Source organism: Salminus brasiliensis, chromosome 5, assembly GCF_030463535.1.
Source record: "Salminus brasiliensis chromosome 5, fSalBra1.hap2, whole genome shotgun sequence".
In the NCBI taxonomy this organism is placed as follows: domain Eukaryota; kingdom Metazoa; phylum Chordata; class Actinopteri; order Characiformes; family Bryconidae; genus Salminus; species Salminus brasiliensis.
In genome coordinates, this window is record NC_132882.1 from 38,496,541 (window position 1) to 38,516,055 (window position 19,515).

Here is a 19,515-nt window from a genome sequence, read left to right on the forward strand (position 1 = left end):
AGGTTGCAAGGTGAGCGTTCCGACAGCTCAACCTCACATATGCATATTATTTGAGCCTTGAACTTGATGTATTACTTAACGTGAACAAAAATTCCCTACTAAGATAAAGAGCTCTTTCTTTATAATCAGGAATGTAGGTATGCATAAATGGTCTTAGGTGACATTTTTTCCCTTCATGCACCTACAAGTTGGCAGTAGTTTATGTGGTCTATGAACTGTCTCATGTTCAATTATAACATCATCAGGAGTGTGGAATAGTTGGGAATTATTGAAAATTCCCTGTCGCAAACTATGGCTCAACACCATTCTACACCAGTAAGGGTCTTTGGACAAAACTCCTAATGTCAGGTTCAGACTACACATCTTAATAATGAAAGTAGTTCGATAAAACACCCTTGGCTGACTCCTCACCCCGTGTCTCGTGGCTATCATTGGGTGTAGCTAGTAGCTGCACTTCCACAACAATTTTCACACTACAAGATTTAGATATATTAAGCTTTCTGGACATTTGTTGGGGACTTGACATAGGCATAGGCAATCACTCTACAAACTTACAGATTGCGTTTTACACAATCTGCTAGTTTACACATAGCGACCAAGCAATTACCAAGCAAATGCTGATCTCCATAAAAAGTTACTGGCAATCTTCAGGAACAATTGCCAACTTGAAAATCATGGCTAAAATCATGTATTGTGAATCTGGCTACATTCTCCTACTTGTGTACATGCTTTAAATGTGCACATGATTTAATTGTGCATAAGAGAGACAGCCAAAATCCATGAATATAAATGTAGTAGTTTGAAGCTCATCTTCTATTTTTCTTGTTGCAACATGTGTCACAAAATGATGGCATATTTATGGTTGAGTCAGTATTAATGTTAGTTATCTTTTGGATGGTGTGCAAAATTCTTAGGACATTTAAAGTGGAAGTCGAGGGCTTAGCTTGGGTCCTATTGAGGCATGGCAACAGTAAATGCATCATGATTTTTAAGTGATATTAATTTAATTATGCTTTTGCTTTCATACACTATTGCTTTGTGCTATAAAAACAACACATATTGTGTAGCTTAATCTAAAGCTAACACTTTAAATAAATGCAAAATGTTGAATGTCTGAAATGACAATGTTTTATTGACACTGTGCTGTCATTCAAGTTTTATTCAAGTTTCTCATACCTGTCCTACAGCTAAGCCCATTGACATCATTCAAGGTCTGGAAAATGTGGAGACTATTGAAGGTGGAGAGGCACTTTTTGAGTGCTCACTATCCCACCCTGAGACCAAAGACTGCGGTTGGTTGATTAATGGAACACCTGTGAGAGAGTCTGCAAAAGTTGAAATTGTTTCCTTTGAGAGTGGTCGTCGCCATCTTTTGCTGCTGAAGGAGTTACAAGCAGGTGATAACTGTACAGTAACCTTCCATGCTGGCACCGCATCAACGTCTGCCCTTCTTTCAGTCAAAGGTTGGTCACATGGTCAGTTTTGTAGAAAAACGTTTGGTAAAAGAAATGTGTTCTTTTTAGATCATTTAGATCAGTTAGCTTTGAGCATTTGAGCATTATCGATAACTAGGCAGACAAGTGTGTACTTGATGGTTACTTAAAATATTTTTGTTTTCTAAGAAATAGTGGTAACAAGGCTCGCTAATGAATATTTATAATATATATATATTTTAAAAATTGTCATAATTCGTAGGGTGGTGGTTTATTAGACCATTACCTAAATAGAGTTTTTAGGAGGCCCCCTCTTTACTATATATATATATATATATATATAGTGTATATATATATATATATATACTTACTATATATATAATCATTACTTGTCTTACTATTCATTATTATATTTATATATATATATATATATATATATATATATATATATATATATATATATATATATATATATAAAATAATGAATAGTAAGACAAGTAATGATTATATATAGTAATGATTGTTAATGGTGGTAATAATATAAATGGTAACACATAGAGCCCATGTAAACTTGAACATAGTCAGTAGGCAGATAGCAGTAGCTGGAGGGTGGGCAGCTGGTCTGATGCAGGTAGCAAGAGAGACCAGAGGTCAGACTTCTATGACAGTCAGCCCGGACAAGTGGGCAGTCATTAACAAACCTTAGTGATTGCTGCAAGCAGCGGGACGACAACACCAGCATCTCATTTTACCAGTATTCCCATAAGTATGTCCATAAATCCATGGATCTGCAACCTTTATCTAAAGGGGAACAGTAATTACCAAAAGCAAAACTAAACACATGATCTGAAGTTTACTGAGGTTCCTACTGAAACATCATGATAATAGTACATTGCAAAATATTCAGAAGATGTAAAAAAGCCATCCTAGTAATGTTGGTCAAATAATAGATCTGAATTCATTAGATTTTTGGCTGTTAATCTAGGAATAACAGATAAACAGTCAGCATTCTTACATTAAATGATACTGTGCAGTGTGGATGAAGATGGATGATGGTTTGTTTGTAGATTGTAAGTGATAAGCAAATATTTGTCACCCCTGATCAAAATGTTTGTTACTGTGAATGATAAGTGAGTAAAAGGCGTACAGTTAAAGATGATACATATATTTTATATACTTTGAGCAACATCACTGTTTTGTTTATTTAATAATTTATTCATGTATTGATATATTTTATTAATTTACACTTTAAAAATGGGTTTGAAGCAAAAGCTTATAAAGACTTCTTATAGCCAATTGGAGACTTTTAAGTCTTGATTGATAAATTCGTCCTTGTAAAAGGCACAAGCCCAGTGCATGATCGATCCATCACTGTTCTTCACAGTTGGAGAGGTGTTGTTTTCTTAAAATTCAGCTTTTTTCTCTAAACATTACTTTGCGGCAAATTGTGGCAAAAAATATAATTGTGGCAAAAAATATTTTAACCTTCAGTTCACAAATATATCTAAAGGCTTGTTTTGATGTTCCTTTAAAATGTCTTACACTGAATGGTGGATGCAGGAAAGGTGTACCACCAATCTAGAGTCTGATAAATCACCCTAAAAGTATTTTGCAGTCTGATAGGGGTTTTGATTTGCCTTTCTAGCAATCCTACAAGCAGTAATCTTTCTTCCAGACCACTGTTCCCCGTAACTGCCATTTCTTAATTGCATTACAAACTGAGGAAGCAGCCACCTAAAACATTTCTACAGCCTTTGTGGGCATTAATTATTTTCAATAGAGTGCTAGGCAGCTGCTTGTTGGGATTTTTGGGATAAGGTTGGATGAGTTTTTATAAAGTGGACTGTTTTTTTTTATTTAATTTTATTTACTCACTTAAAAACTTTAACCAAAGGGGTACCAAATATTTTATTGCCACGCTATTTGCAAATATTGTTTCCATATTTTGTATTGTATTTGCAGATTCAATCATATTTTCACACATCAGTGACATTAGACCATGATCAGTGACTCTTATAACTTATTTATCAAAAAAGAAACTGGAAACTGGTGATTTGAGGTGATCGGCTGATGATCCTGAAGTGCCATGGCTCTAATAAATTTCTGCATATAAGATAGAAAGAGTCTTTGAACCTCTTTGCTAAAGAGGTTGTATTGTAGGCCAGCAAAGGGATGATAACATATAACTCATGGAGTTTAGATTTGGGTACAATGAGGTCAAATTTAGCAAGTATAAAGTGATGACACAAAATTAACATTATTTTAACTAAATACATTGAATCTTTAAACACAACTTCCTGTACCTGAACCCCTATCCCATCACAGACATAACATTGTCAGAGATAACTACAGCCTGTGAAATTAATCAGAATTAAATGAAAGGTGTCTTTATTAAAAACAAAATATATAATATAAAGTATAAAATAGGATTTTCATGCAGAGGAGCATCTGAAGAAATGTAAAAGTAATTAAATGTCATTATTTTAAATAATTTCTTACCTATTCAGTGTCTTAATTTAGTTTTTATACTTTTGGTTGTATTAATACAATTAATTTGTAATTCAGGTTGGCAACTGGAAGTGGTGAAACCCTTGGAGGATAAGACAGTCATTGTTGGTGAACAGGTGGAGTTTACATGCGTTTTAAATAAGCCAGTGCAAGAGAAAGACTTAAGCTGGTATGCTAATGGTTCTGAACTGAAGCCAGATGATCTTTGGGACATGAAGATTAATGGATGCACATGCAGCTTGGTCCTAAAAAAATCCCATGCTCAGTCACCACAGGAGATCACCTTTGCTGCTCAGGATGCCATTTCAGTCGCCAAACTAATTACTATTGGTAGGTGTAAGCAAACAAGTATATATACTTAGCCAAAATTCACTGAGTTGCTAGTTTATTATGCACACTTTCCTTGAAGGCCTCCTGCACACACTGGTCATTTTATCAGGTATCCCTGCCATAGAAGTACACTTTGTTGGTTTGCAAATACTGACTGTACCCCATCTGTTTCTATTTACAATTCTCTACCACCCTTCAGCCTGTGGAGGCTAAAACCAGAGAATATTTTGATGAGGGAACATACTGGCACTGATATGGGGTATAAATAAAGGGAGACTGAAAGTATAAGTAGTATATTTGGAAGTATAAACATAGAAAAAGCACATATGTGGTAGGTATCCCTGACGAAATGGCACAAGTACAAGTGCATTGCAAGTTAATAAACTGGTAACTCATTGGATATTTTCTGTTTTACATGACTGCATCCTGACAGACCATACCACAATAGTGGTTGTTTTGCATACTTAAAGTTCTAGTATTCTATTGCTGCATTAGGTTAATATATTGTGTTTGCTTTCCTGTTGGCTTAGCTGCACCTGATCCCCCTGAGGATCCAGAACTGGTGAGTAAAGGGCCAACATCAGTCACCCTGTCCTGGTTTACACCTCTCAGTGATGGAGGAAGCCCAATCCTTGGGTACCGCGTGGAAATGCGACAGGTGGATAGTGCACTCTGGTTGCCCTGCCATGCAGAGCCAGTGTGTAATACTGAGTTTCTGGTGGATAGCCTTATCCCTGGGTCAGGGTATAGGTTCCGGGTGGCGGCTATTAACCGTGCTGGCATTGGTGACCCTGTCCAGCTTCCTCAAACTATTATGACTGGTAAGAGAAATAGCCTGTCATCCCCAATGTAAATGGGCTGTTCTAGGCTGAACAGACAGATATATGTAAATCTGTAAAAAAAAAAAAAAAAAAGTAATCCCTATGTTTTTTACAGCGTGTACCTGTAGTCTAATTACTTATTTTGTACTGTAACTGTAACATTTGGAGTGGCAGATGCTACTATAATTGAGCACATTCAGATTCATGCTATACATATAATGTGGAGGACTGCAATTGTCTTTGTTATTTTTATTTTTTTTTATCTTTAGATGCACCAGTGACTGTAACCAAAAAATTAAGTTCCTCTGAGCTCCAAAAGGGTAAGGTTGTCCGTCTGGAATGTGAGCTCTCTTCTCAGAGCAAGACAGTTACATGGCTAAAGGACAATCGAGAGATTGAAATGGGATCAAAGTACCAAGATGTAAAACTGGGTAAATCCCAAGTATTGCTTATAAGGGATTTCCAGCCAGCTGATCAGGGTGTCTATACCTGTGTCTCTTCAGAGGAGGCTGAAACCTCAGTCAATGTAAACCTTGAAGGTACCTCAATGTGGTTGACATATACATTACAACTTACACACTGACTCATTTCATAATATGGCCTTCATTAAGTATGTTCAGCTAAGGGCTTTGCATTTCAGTGACCTAATGTTGTTAAAAACTAACTCATGTAAAATGTGTATGACACGTATGTAATTAGGATTGGCAGTGACTAACAGTGACTAATATTGCTAATTACATAAATTTGTCTTGCAACATGGCTTACTCAGTACGGCTCAGGTTTAACTTTTTACTGGATGTCATTTATTTTCTTTTCAAATTATATATTGTTTAGATTATGACTAACCATGTACATTTATGCATCTTATATGAACTAAATATGAACTTTTGTTTTGTGTGTAAACAAGCAAAAATATATAATACTGGAGTCAGACCTGGTGTGCAAGTCAGACTGATGTTTCCCTTGTAGGGGAGGACACAATGATTTCTCAGCTTCAGCCAGAGGAAGGTGACCAGCCAAGCTTACCCCTGGAGTCTGCCTCTGAGGGTGATTTGCATGCTTTATGGGAGTCTCTCGCTAAGAAGCGGAGAATGAGTAGGGAACCCACATTGGACTCAATCTCTGAGCTGCCTGAAGAGGATGGTAAAGATAAGACACAAGAACAGCAGTGTAAAGTACTGGAGAAAGAGCAGAACAGAGGGAAGGAGAGCCCCACTGAGCTTACCTCTAGTATCAAACCAGAACCAATTCTGTATACCACCTCTGAAGATGAGTCCATTAGCAAGGCTTCAAGTCTGGTGTCGTACCTCAAGAAGAGTAGCAAATCTACCTATACAATGGAAAGTCATTGTGAGACCACTGCCTCCAATAAGCTTTATGAACACTTCCATATGACTGAGCAATCAGTGCAGCAGACCGGAGTCAAGACCATAGAGATCAGCAAGGAGGGTGAACCAGAATTGCAGGAAGCTGCTATTAAGATCCAGGCAGCCTTCAAGGGTTACAAAGCCAGGAAGGATATGCGACCTGCATTCAAAGAGGTCTTCAAGGACCAGACTAGGGAGCCTAATGGGACAATTCATCTTGAATGTGTCACAGAAGGTAAGCCAGATAAGGTTCGCTGGCTGAAAGATGGTGACCCTCTGGTAGATGGCAAGCATTACCATATTGACATCTACAGTGATGGCACTTGCTCTCTAATTGTGACAGCTGCTACAACCAAAGATACTGGGGTGTACACTTGTGAAGTCACAAACAAGTTTGGCGTTACAACTCACAGTGGAAAAGTGACTGTTGGAACATTGAGAGAGTCATCTGGTCGCCGGCCACTCACTCTGGGATATAGTGCAGACAGTGAGCCTGAAAGCTCTTCTGGCAGTGAGATGGATGAATCCTTACGACAGGCAAGCAAGAGATTGCGAAGGCTTCTCCGCACTCGTCTTCCACCGGATGTAGAAGAGGAGCCGTTTGTCAGTGCTGATGAGGGTGACTTGCAGCCGCCTGATCCACATTCATATCGTGAGGATGACCGTTACATCTATATTAACTTTAACACCCGCAGTGAAGCTCAGGTTGCATCCCAGCGTTTCCAGCAAATGTTCACACAGCAAGGAGTGCCGGTGGAAACCACTATTCTTGAAGCAGGCCCTAAGGTCGAATTGCGCATCATGAAAATGGGTTTCACCCAAGATGGCTCGCAAACCCCAACTCAAGATCAAAGCCTACCTGCTTTTATGACTGGAGCTCCTGGTATGACAGATATGCTTCCATATTGTTTCTCCATTCTTGTGTGTGTTGATAGACCTGATTGAAGTGTCTTTAATTTGCTGTAATGTGTGTAGATTTAAACTAGTTCTGTGTGAGTAAATTATTGTTTTGTGACAGTTTTGTCCTTTTTCCTTCATACTCTTGCATAAAATCTTTGGACTGCTACCTTGCAAGTAGTGCTTTGGAATGTTTGGCCATGTTTTCAATTATTCTTTCTATATCGTAACCACTACACTTTGGGCTTGCAGCAGCCCCAGTCTTCTTGACGCAGCTTCACAGCCAGGAGGTCCCTGATGGGTACCCAGTGAGCTTTGACTGTGTGATCATCGGCAAACCCTTTCCCAGCATACGGTGGTTTAAAGATGGGAAAATGCTGCAAGAAGATGACCATTATATGATTAATGAAGACCAAGAGGGCTGTCATCAGCTGATTATTACTGCTGTACAACCATCGGACATGGGCGTGTACCGTTGTATGGCTGAGAATGATAGTGGCATCGCTTCCAGCAAGGCAGAGCTTAGAGTGGAAAGTGAGTACACTGTTAAAAGAAAGTGTCCTTAAACTAAAAAAAAAAAAGAATCTGCAGAAACTAAACTACAAATGTAGTTAATTAATTAAGAGTTCTTGCCACTGAATTGCCACTTTCTTTTACCAGTGACCCTTGTTATATCTTAACAACTACTTATTCATGCATGAGTTTGCATTGATGCACTGTGTAGCAAACTGTGACCATGAATAATATTTTATACATTTGTCCCTATTTGATTATACAACAGTTCTGGCCACGCAGTCTCATTAATTGAGAAGTGTTCTACGCTGTTTGGTTGACAAGCGTTCTTTCATGGCATCAGCTGTATCATGCCACTGAATGCCATTGGCAAAGCAAACAACCACACCGTTGCAATGTTTCTACTTCTTACTTACTTTACATACATACAGAAAATATAAACATTTTAAGATTGCACTTTGGTCAGGTTCTGAATATGAGTGTGACAGCAGTTCTGCACCTAATTCCAAACATTATTGCGCCTAACCTTTTTTTTTTATCTCTGACAGCAGGGCAAATAAAAAACCTTAAATCAGCCAGAATCTAACAAAATACTATTGCGCTAAGATTATGAGCTTTCTAAAAAAAAAAAAAAAAGTGAGTGAGAAAGTTTTATTTACTTATTATCTATGAGCTGCTGCAGATTCGTTTACACTTTGTAAGGAAAGAATTTCCAGTATTAAATATGTTTACTGCCAAGTTATTTATTTTATGAACTGTTGTATAAAAGCAATAGACATGCAAGGTGTATTATTTGATAAAGGTGCTGTGATGATCAACAGCATTCGTGATAACACCCCCTCCCATATTCTAGTAATTTAATTAAAAGATCGTACTGATAAACATGCAATCATTTCATGTTTTTTTCCCCAATTGAATTCTAAGTATAAATGCATTATGTTTTCATGTTGAGAATGCAGTAATAATGCTAAGATGTATTTTTATTTTTACAGTGTCCTGTAGCTCAGACTATGACACAGCTGCTGATGCCACAGAGACATCTTCCTATGTTAGCGCTAAAGGCTATGTTTCCAGGTACAATTAAGTAGTTTTTGCACCTACAAATGTTTTGTATAACTTGAATGCACATGCGGTGAAGTTTCAGACTTCACCGCATGGCTATAACATTAGCAGCACTGACAGATGAAATGAAAAACATTATTAATCAATATGACAACATTATCTTCATCTGCAATGACATCTGTTAAGAGGTGGATATGTTTGACAGCAAGTCAGTTTTTCGAAATAATTAATGAAGAGTCCCCACTCCACAGGATTTAAAGTACCTACTGCTAATGTCTTGGTGCCAGATACCACAGAACACCTTTAGAGGTCTTGTGGTGTCTATGCCTCGAATAGTCAGATTTGTTGTGGTGGCACAAGGGGGACCTACTCAATATTAGGCAGGTGGGAAGAAATGTTATGGCAGATTGGTGTGTAGCCTATATATACTTACTATACTAAATATATGCTACCAGTTTGACAAATATAATAGTGTTTTAAAATAACTTGCTTCAGTGCATTTACTTGCAGTACATATCCAACATTCTGTTTTTCTGTAACAAATAAATGCATATGCTCATGAATAAATCATACCTAGTAGCTAGTTATGGGCAGTACTTGATCATTTTATAATTTGTATCAAAGTACTGAAGTGTTTTGAATTTTGGAGTAATTGTAAAATATCTGCTGTGAGGCATCCAAATTTGGAAGTAAATGGGTGAATTGTTCCTGAGAAAAATCCTAACAAAAGTCTACATTGTGGTGTTTCATGTACCTTTGTCCATCCCTGCTAGTGGAATTTCATTTATTTATTGTTTGTTATTCATTTATTAATTTTATAATGTTATTTTTTACCTATATTTTATTTTGTAAAATTAAAAGAAGTCTATATTTCATTCACATAATACTTTTAATGACCCCCACATTTTTTATTTTGCTCAATTTTCTAGTTCTGAACATAGGGACACAGAGGCCTTTGAATCAGTGGTGGAGGATGAACAGCTCCCTCAGGTGTTGGATGAGCTACATGACCTCTATCTTAGTCCAGGAGCACCTAGTGCCAAGATGAGTGTTCGGGTCAAAGGTTAGATGCATTTAAAACAACTAGCTCTCTTGAATTGGCAACATATCCTGTTGACTTGTTGTAACAATAAAATATTTAACTTATTTTAAAAAGTGTATCATTAATATATTATTTGAGATATGCCTGCCATGTACTATTAAACTTGCATTAAATGAAGCAATTTAAATTAATTATCCCATGTGAGAAGAATGTTTAATTTAGCTTGTGAGTAGCTCCTAATATGTTAAAATTGATTTTCAGGATTCCCTGCACCAAGAGTTTATTGGTTTAAGGATGGCACACCATTGCAGACCTCAGACAGAGTTTTAGTGTCATCAGAGAGAGATGTGTATAGTTTGGAGATTGTTGAGGTAAACTGTGAAGACAGTGGGGAGTATTCAACCTACATCAGCAATGCAGCAGGCTCTGCCTACTCTTCTGCACGTATGGTCATACTTGGTGAGTACACACTATAATAATGTGAATGTGAATTACATGAATCATAAGATCCTTTTGGAAATTTAAATATTGGTCATATTTTTCACTATAGTCTATTTTTTTGTGAATATATACTTGTAGGTCCAGGGGAGCAAATGCCTGATTATGTAAAACTTAGAGGTATGTGCTATAAAGATTAAATAAAGTAAACAAAGTTATATATTGACATTTAGAGTTGTAAGAGGCTATGTGGATGTATACGTTCGATTTGAACAGTAATAGAACATTTGTAAGAAAACTGTGATGCTTAATAGAAATTGATTTTTAATTAGATCTTTTTCATGTCATTGTGTTCAAAAACACTGTTCACCTCTTCACAGACTCAAAAGAACCTCTAATGCCCCCACGTTTTTTGGAGAGGTTTTGCAACAGGACAGTGAAACAGGGAGCAAGTATCACATTATCAGTCAAGGTGGAAGGTACTGTATTGATGCTCTTTGTTAATAACACTCTGTTACTGTCATAACTGACATTTTTGTAGTTCCATTTTGTAGTATTATTGTTGTTGTCACCTGTACTAGTACTATATTTAGTTCAACCTTCATGTGAACTCCACAATGAGGGTGACCCTCATTTACAATGTGGCAGAGGTGATGCATAAAATATTGATTGAAAATTAAAACATGAAATGTGTATAGTAAAAAAGAAAAATATGAAAAAAGATAAATTATTAGAGTTATCTAAGAGTAGAATTCTAATTTATGAAAAATCTAGAAAAGTCTAATTTAAAAAGTAAATATTTTAAATAAATAAATAAACAAATCAATAAAACTGTGAAAACATAAAACAAGAAACTATAGTTAAGCAGTAACTAAAATAATAATTAGTAAAAAAATAAAAGAAAAATGGTTAAATGAGAAGTGAACTACTAAAACAGACCAAAATCTTATAGAATATTAACTAGAATTAAATGAAACTGAAGGCTGTGTGGAGGTGGTTAGAGACACTCTTGTTACCTGAAGGATGATCCAATCACTGGAACGAGTCAGGTAGTTTATGTTATTTTAAATAAGCATTGTTGTGATATATAATGGCATATGGCCAGTAAGTGCTTTAAAAATAAAAATTAGCCAGTGTGTTTCTCGAGTCTAGAGTGTAGTTGCTGACACATGTTGGTATATCACATCACCTTTTCCTGTGTGCATTGGAAAACACATTTTATATACAGGAAGCCAAGTTTTTCTCTCGTTTGCCTGTAATCTGTTAACATAGCCATATGCCAAATTACTTATACTCAACTCTTTCCATATCAGATCCCGTTTGGATTGTGATTTTAAAAGGATTTAAGTCAATATTAAAATGTGAAGGACAAAATGCCTCTACAGGCATGAGCTAAGAAAATTCATGAAACAGTCTTTGAACACCTGTTAAAAAACGGTTCTGCCAAAAATCAGATTTACACCATTTTGCCCCAATATAGTCTGTCACTTATGTTAAGTAATGTCTGTTACACTTGCTTATGTCGCATGATGTTTTTTATAAAAAATAGACAATATTGAATTTTAAAGATATTATATCATGCAGTGTCTGAATTATCTGCAACAATCTAATATCATTTTCTGCCATATGCTCTCGCTATTAGCAGTTAATAGCAGAGTTTGCAAAGTTTGAAGATCTAATTTTAGAAAGCCTCATAAATGTTCTTCATTAATGCCTAAATGAATATGTTAGCTTATGTTCATTTCGACAGGTTCTCCAACTCCATCCATAAACTGGCTAAAGGATGAGCCCATGAAGGATGTTCTGTGGATAAAAGCAGACACACCTGGATACAAAGTCGCCAGCTCAGGCTGCCTGCACAGCCTAATCTTGATGGATGTTGGAACGGAACACAGTGGCACCTATACCTGTATTGCTACCAATAGTGCTGGTCAGACTCTTAACACTGCTCGTCTGGATGTGGAACATGGTAAGAAATTCCTTTAAAGTATGTATTTGCTCATTTTGGTCACACATTATTGTGATGGCTCCTACAGATGTACAGATTCTACAGATCTGTCTATCTGTCTATCGCTATCTAGCCTGGCACTTTATCTATTTATCTATCTATCTATATATCTACACATTTACTTACCACTTACCTACCTACTTACCAACCCACCCCCATCTTATTTCTGAACCTATACTGAATACATTTTAATTTTTTTTTATTTTATTATTATTATTTTTTTTCACCTTTTTAATATTTTCCAGCAGTCCAAGAGAGCAACATCACACCAGAGTAAGTTCATGAACAGCAAAGTCTTTGGAAAAATTACTGAAAAGAAATGGACTGAAATACCTTTGTGAAACATTCATGTATAATTATGCACATATGAAAGCTTGCTTACTTCATTTTTGTGTCTTATTTTAGATTTTTGGGAATTACAATTAGTCCACCAAAGGAGGACAGTAAAGGTGAGAAAAACAATTACTACCAGTGTTCAAGATCACTAGAACCGAGTCCAAGTCATGACCAAGACTTTTATTAGTAAAGTCAGTTGAGACCGGAAGTGGCTTAAATTGATTAAAGACCAGATTAAGATGGTTAAAGACCAGATTAAGATGGTATTCATTGTATATAAATAATAAGAAGAAAATAGGGAAAAAGAATTAGCCTGCAATTCTTTGTACATTCATTATAATTCCTTATACATGATATATATTAATAACTAATATTGGTAGTGCTACCAAAATATATATTTATAGATATTTATTTATCTGTTATGTTAAATTACATTGTTTAATAGTTAAGTAGTCAGTAAGTACTAGTCTTTTTATGGCAAAAGTGATTCACTGTTAATTCCTAAGGAAAACATCCTTAGCTCTCCTTAGGATCCGAAAAATATACCTCTTAGTTTAAATACTACTAAATACAAGTCAGTATAGATACCACATTACTCAATGCACTCTTGTACGTTGTACCCTTGGAAGACGTGGATCTTCGGTCTGTGTTTAAAGACGACAAGCAACTCCGCCGTTCAGACATCCAGGGCTTTTCTACCACTTTGGTGCCAGGACAAAAAAATGTCCTCCGTGGATCTTAAAGGATGGTGGGTCAAGCTGAGTCACACTTGAAGACCTGATTGTGTGCATGGGAAGACCAGTCAGAAGGGAATTGCAGTAGTAAAGTCTTGAAATGACAAGAGATTAAAAAAAGGACCTGGGTGAGTCCAGAATGATAACTGGTCATCCATGACTACACCAAGGCTTTGTGCTTCTGCAGATGCAGTGACCAGGAGATGGCAAGATCATGGTAGATCCAGTAGTTCCAGGGATGTACAGCAGCTGATTTTGCTGAGGTTGAGTTCAAAGTAATTAGCTGCCATCCAAGATGAGATGTCAGCAAGACACTTTGAGATGCGAGTTGAAATCTATGTCTCAGAAGGTGGGAAAGAATGATTTAATTGTCTTAGCAGTGGAAGAGAACCCATGAGAGGCAGATTTTGCTGCATGGAGCTTCTCTGTAACTGCAATGAGAGCAGTTTCTGTACAGTGTGCCAGTTTGAAGTCAGACTCGTTTGGCTCCTGTAGATTGTCCTCATAGAGCATTAGCTAGCATGCTTAGCACTAGCTTGGCATTGCTTTGTGAAGTGATATATACAGCCACGATTATAATCACAACAAATTTACAAGGAGCAAAAAAGCTCAACAGCAGAGGAGCAGAGGAGGCATCATTGGTTATTTACCCACAGTCCACCACCTTTTGGTATGCATCTATGAAGCCACAACTCCATAAAAATGAAAACCCAATAATTCCTGGTTTGACGATCTGTCATAGGCCTGAGTCTCAGTTCGTCAAGCTTGTTATCCAGCAATCAGCCATTTTTGAACAGTAGGCTGGAAAGTGTGAGATCGCCAAATGATGAAAGTTTGCCCATGTCTAGTAATGTTTCTCTGTCATAGACAATGTCTGACTTGCACATACTGGATAGTTCATTAAACACACAAAATACAGGAGTAGTAAGCACAAAGTCTGTATGTTAGCAGGAGAAGTAGCTAACTGATGCCCTTGCCAAGCACTACAGTGGGAAACAAAAAGTATCCAGTTAAGCCATCACTCATCAACGCACTACTCAGTTCTTCACCGCATCACAGTGCTCCAGTGAGAATTCTGCAATTAGCACATTAAATTATAGCCATATTGACATTGTAGATTAAATGTTGCTATACATACATTATAAATATAAAATAATGTTCAGTTACCTCATCAAAGCAGCCTGTTCTTTTTTTCACCACAGTGAGCTTCAGAAAGGGTAAGCTCATACCCTCAAGCTCATGAGTGTCAGCTTGAATCTGGCCTGGCAACATATTGAGTAGTATAGAGGCAGAGTGCGTTTTGGCCATGCCCACACTGTAGCCAGCTTGTCCAGCTCCCTGCAGCCACAGAGCCATGTAAAAACTGAGCCCATACAGAGACATTTTGTTTTATTATATATATATATATATATATATATATATACAATAGCAAATACTTCTATTTATATTTTGTGGAAGTTTACCCACACAAGGGGCGTGGTTTCCCTACATTGATGTAATGCACTCAATGTCTATAGGTCCACTTTGCTGCCACTCAAAATGTGTTTCTTTATTTTTGCACGTCAGGCCATCACCAAGATGACTGATCTGTAAATATTTAAATAACTATGTAAATTAAATTAAAGCTTTATATAGAACCATATTTCTCTGTATTTCAGGAGAGACCAAACTGCCTTACCTGGGTGGAGTAGATACTACAGAGTTCTTACAAAAGCTTACCTCCCAAATCACAGAGATGGTTTCTGCCAAGATAACTCAAGGTAAGAGATTTTTCTGGGAGCTGATTGAGTTAATAGATTTTATTAGTTTTATTTAGGCGTAAATAGCATTTACTTAAACATTGTAATTAATAGTGTTTAATCAAATATTTTTCTTGATTTGTTAAATTAAGAAGTCAAAATGCTTTCTGGTCTGTATATGGAGCAGGGATAGCAAATCTTAAAATAAGAGTAAAATAGAAGAAAATTTATTTTAAAATAATTTGGATTAATAATAAATGATAGATAAATAATAAATGATAAATGATTTATAAATGTGTAAATAACACCCATTGATAATAATATTATTTACCATTTAACCACAAAAAGAGAATACTCAAACTGAGTAAAGTAAGACCACATACTGTATAAAAAACACCAATGAGATTTATACCCATTGATAAGGCCACTGATTTTACTCTACTAAATAATACTGGTTTAAAAACAATTGTAAAATGTACAACCTACGGCAAATATCTCAAAATGCAGCAAACATAATATTTGTGGATCAGAAATATCCAGAATTTAGAAATGTACTTTGTTTGTGGATGTGGAATGTTTGTGGAAACCCCTTCTAATGAATGCATTCAGCTACTTAAATTGCAAACACAGATGTGCAAATCCCTGTAGAAAAGTATTACCAATAGAATAAGACTCTATGGAGCAAAACAACATACAGTGGGGAAAAAAGTTAGTCAGTTTAGTCAGTCACCAATTGTGCAAGTTCTCCCACTTAAAAAGATGAGAGAGGCCTGTAATTGACATCATAGGTAGACCTCAACTATGAGAGACAAAATGAGAAAAAAAAATCTGAAAATCACATTGTCTGATTTTTTAAGAATTTATTTGCAAATAATGGTGGGAAATAAGTATTTGGTAAGTAACAAAAGTTCATATCAATACTTTGTTATATATCATTTGTTGGCAATGACAGAGGTCAAACGTTTTCTGTAAGTCTTCACAAGGTTGGCACACACCATTGCTGGTATGTTGGCTCATTCCTCCATGCAGATCTCCTCTAGAGCAGTGATGTTTTGGGGCTGTCGGCGGGCAACACAGACTTTCAACTCCCTCCAAAGGTTTTCTATGGGTTGAGATCTGGAGACTGGCTAGGCCACTCCAGGACCTTGAAATGCTGCTTATGAAGCCACTCCTTTGTTGCCCTGGCAGTGTGCTTGGGATCATTGTCATGCTGAAAGACCCAGCCACGTTTTATCTTCAATGCCCTTGCTGATGAAAGGAGGTTTGCACTTAAAAAAACCTCAATACATGGCCCCATTCTTTCATGTACACGGACCAGTCGTCCTAGTCCCTTTGCAGAGAAACAGCCCCAAAGAATGATGTTGCCACCCCCATGCTTCACAGTTGGTATGGTGTTCTTTGGATGCAACTCAGCATTCACTCACTCATTGTGTTTGTACCAAACAGTTCTACTTTGGTTTCATCTGACCATAAGACATTCTCCCAGTACTCTTCCGGAACATCCAAATGCTCTCTAGCAAACTTCAGACGCGCCCAAATATGTACTGGCTTAAGCAGAGGAACACGTCTGGCACTGCAAGATCTGAGTCCCTGGCGGCGTAGTGTGTTACTGACGATAGCCTTTGTAACGTTGGTCCCAGCTTTCTGCAGGTCATTCACTAGGTCCCCCCGTGTGGTTCTGGGATTTTTGCTCACCGTTCTTGTGATCATTTTGACCCCACGGGCTGAGATCTTGCGTGAAGCCCCTGATTGAGGGAGATTAGCTGTGGTCTTGTAGGTCTCCCATTTTCTGATTATTGCTCCCACAGTAGATTTCTTTACACCAAGCTGCTTGCCTATTGCAGATTCAGTCTTCCCAGCCTGGTGCAGGTCTACAACTTTGTTTCTGGTGTCCTTCGACAGCTCTTTGGTCTTCACCATAGTGGAGTTTGGAGTGTGACTGTTTGAGGTTTTGGGCAGTTGTCTTTTATACTGTTAACAAGTTCAAACAGGCTCCATTAATACAGGTAATAACCTGTATTAATGGAACCTGTTTGAACTTGTTAACAGTATAAAAGACACCTGCCCACAACCTCAAACAGTCACACCACTTCTTCTTTAAGAGCCTCTTAAAGAAGAAATTACAGGTCTGTGACAGCCAGAAATCTTGCTTGTTTGTAGGTGACCAAATACTTATTTTCCACCATTATTTGCAAATAAACTCTTTAAAAATCAGACAATGTGATTTTCAATTTTTTTTTTTTTAAGTGGGAGAACTTGCACAATTGGAGACTGACTAAATACTTTTTTTCCCCACTGTAAATCTATTCTGCCTTATGACAGGCATTTGGTAAAGGGGTATAAATTTACTCCCTTTCCACTTTTATTGCTTTTATTAATGGAATTATGGTTAATAATGAATAAATATGATGCATTTAAAAATGATAAATATAAAAAAGAATGATAAAAATTATACATATAAATACAAAAACATTCAAAGTGAAAACAGATTTGTAATGTCAACTAAATTAATTATGTGTAGTGTAAAAAAAAGACATGCATAAATATTCACCCCCTTGAATGTGACTGACCTAATTCAATGATCCAGCGGTCCAAGGTCATTGGTTAATCAGTATTTCTGGCTACAAATACACCATAAAACTCCACTCACTGGGAAAACTCTGAGAAAAGGTGATCAAACAGTTTAAGTCAGGGAATGGATACAGGGGATTCAATTTGCAAAAGTAATAAAAGGGGAAAAACATCCAAGTGGGTGAAAATTTGTATAGGCCCTGTAAAAATGAAAAAAAAAGTTTGCACAGTGTTTGAGTGTTTCAGCTTTATTTCTATTCTTTGTGTGTTCGTTAATAGACAACCTTTCTAGTATACATCTCAAGGTTTCAGGAGGTTTTTGATGAAAATTAGGCTCACTCTGGCCCATCAAATGTAAAGATGCCTAGCATAGAGTTTAGGCTTTAATCTATGTCACTGATATGAAAATGAGGTTACTTGTTTGATGAAACTATGAAATGTGACTCATTGCCAGTGCTTTGACAGTGTATACTTTTAACATACCTTCCAAAATAAAATTTAGATTCATATTTATCAACACTTAAGATAATATGCATTACTGTGTGTTTACAGTTGTGGTCAGAAGTCTATCCAAATTGGGCTATCAGAAGCAAAACTATGTAAACCAAGAAACATAGATCAGAGGACATATAAAAAACACACAGCTCAGAACTAACGCCCAAAACACGCATGGTGTTACTCTTTGAGGACTTATAAAGAGTGAGAGGATCAGATTCAGATGAGTGGGGTGGGGCGGTAAACAAAAGAGTTTAATGGAGCAAAAGCTGACCAAACGTTTGCACTGGGGAGAGGGGCACCTGGCAAAGGTCAATAGCAAAGTCTTATGGTTAGTGCAGAGAGACGTTGAGTGGCTTTCCTTTTGATAAAGACAAATCACTGTAGTTATAAACAGGAAGCTGAACATTCAGGAGACCAGCCTGAAAATTTAGATTTCTTTTCAGATTGTGACCCTGAATACACACCAAAGATAGCTAACATTTACATTTGCCTTTATTGCTGTAATTACATTTTTAAAATGGCCTTCCTAAAGTCTTGACCCTTAACTCTTACAAAAGATATGTGGACTGTGCTTAAAAGTCAAGTCCATGTATTTGAAATATCCAAACAGAATTGTCTCAGACAACAATTAATGGCTACCAAAAGCATCTGGTCAAGATGCAACTTGCTAATGGAACTTCTTTCAAATATTAGGTGTGCTTGTATATGTTTAACCCCCTATGTTTAATTTTGACCCTGCATTGTTTTTAGAAAAAAAATTAGCATGACATTTATGTTTATGATGAATGTGTGTACACTTCAGAGCACAACTGTCTACATTGAATTTAGTTGAAATTATGAAATATTGCTAATAAGTATATCTATTCCTTCTAACTGCCTCTGCACATTGCCCACAATGCACTCATGAACCTGCCTCCCCTAGAAATTTGAATTCCATTACTCATTTAGCCCATAATTCATCCTTCCTCCCATACCTTCACTTGACCCATATGCTGACAAACATTAATTTGTTATTCAGACAGCTTACAGAACCATCAAGTGCTCCAGTGGATGAAATCATGGCCCAAAATAACCAGTATGTATCCAAAGAACCCACAAATTAAACAGTAATCCTGATCTTATTGCTAACTTGCGTCTCTGCTGTAGTTACTATGTAAAATATTATTGCACATACATTGTTGTTTATCTGTCTATTTTTATTTATTTATTTATTTTTAT

At 36.7% G+C, this 19,515-nt stretch overlaps 1 protein-coding gene across 8 annotated transcripts in view; it reads left to right on the forward strand.

Annotated features, from left to right (window-relative positions):
• The window catches only part of obscnb (obscurin, cytoskeletal calmodulin and titin-interacting RhoGEF b), a 98,352-nt gene that overhangs the window by 60,516 nt on the left and 18,321 nt on the right, over window positions 1-19,515 (forward strand). For 6 of the 8 annotated variants that reach the window (XM_072680276.1, XM_072680280.1, XM_072680281.1 and 3 more), the window contains 16 exons: window positions 1,188-1,463; window positions 3,999-4,271; window positions 4,802-5,092; window positions 5,362-5,631; window positions 6,062-7,342; window positions 7,609-7,890; window positions 8,862-8,943; window positions 9,861-9,994; window positions 10,235-10,432; window positions 10,553-10,591; window positions 10,792-10,890; window positions 12,162-12,380; window positions 12,665-12,692; window positions 12,825-12,868; window positions 15,148-15,249; window positions 19,316-19,372. In XM_072680276.1, coding sequence (XP_072536377.1) covers window positions 1,188-1,463; window positions 3,999-4,271; window positions 4,802-5,092; window positions 5,362-5,631; window positions 6,062-7,342; window positions 7,609-7,890; window positions 8,862-8,943; window positions 9,861-9,994; window positions 10,235-10,432; window positions 10,553-10,591; window positions 10,792-10,890; window positions 12,162-12,380; window positions 12,665-12,692; window positions 12,825-12,868; window positions 15,148-15,249; window positions 19,316-19,372 — 3,675 coding nt within the window. The remainder of the gene's footprint in view (window positions 1-1,187; window positions 1,464-3,998; window positions 4,272-4,801; window positions 5,093-5,361; window positions 5,632-6,061; window positions 7,343-7,608; window positions 7,891-8,861; window positions 8,944-9,860; window positions 9,995-10,234; window positions 10,433-10,552; window positions 10,592-10,791; window positions 10,891-12,161; window positions 12,381-12,664; window positions 12,693-12,824; window positions 12,869-15,147; window positions 15,250-19,315; window positions 19,373-19,515) is intronic. The other 2 variants (XM_072680277.1, XM_072680278.1) reach the window with 2 other exon arrangements.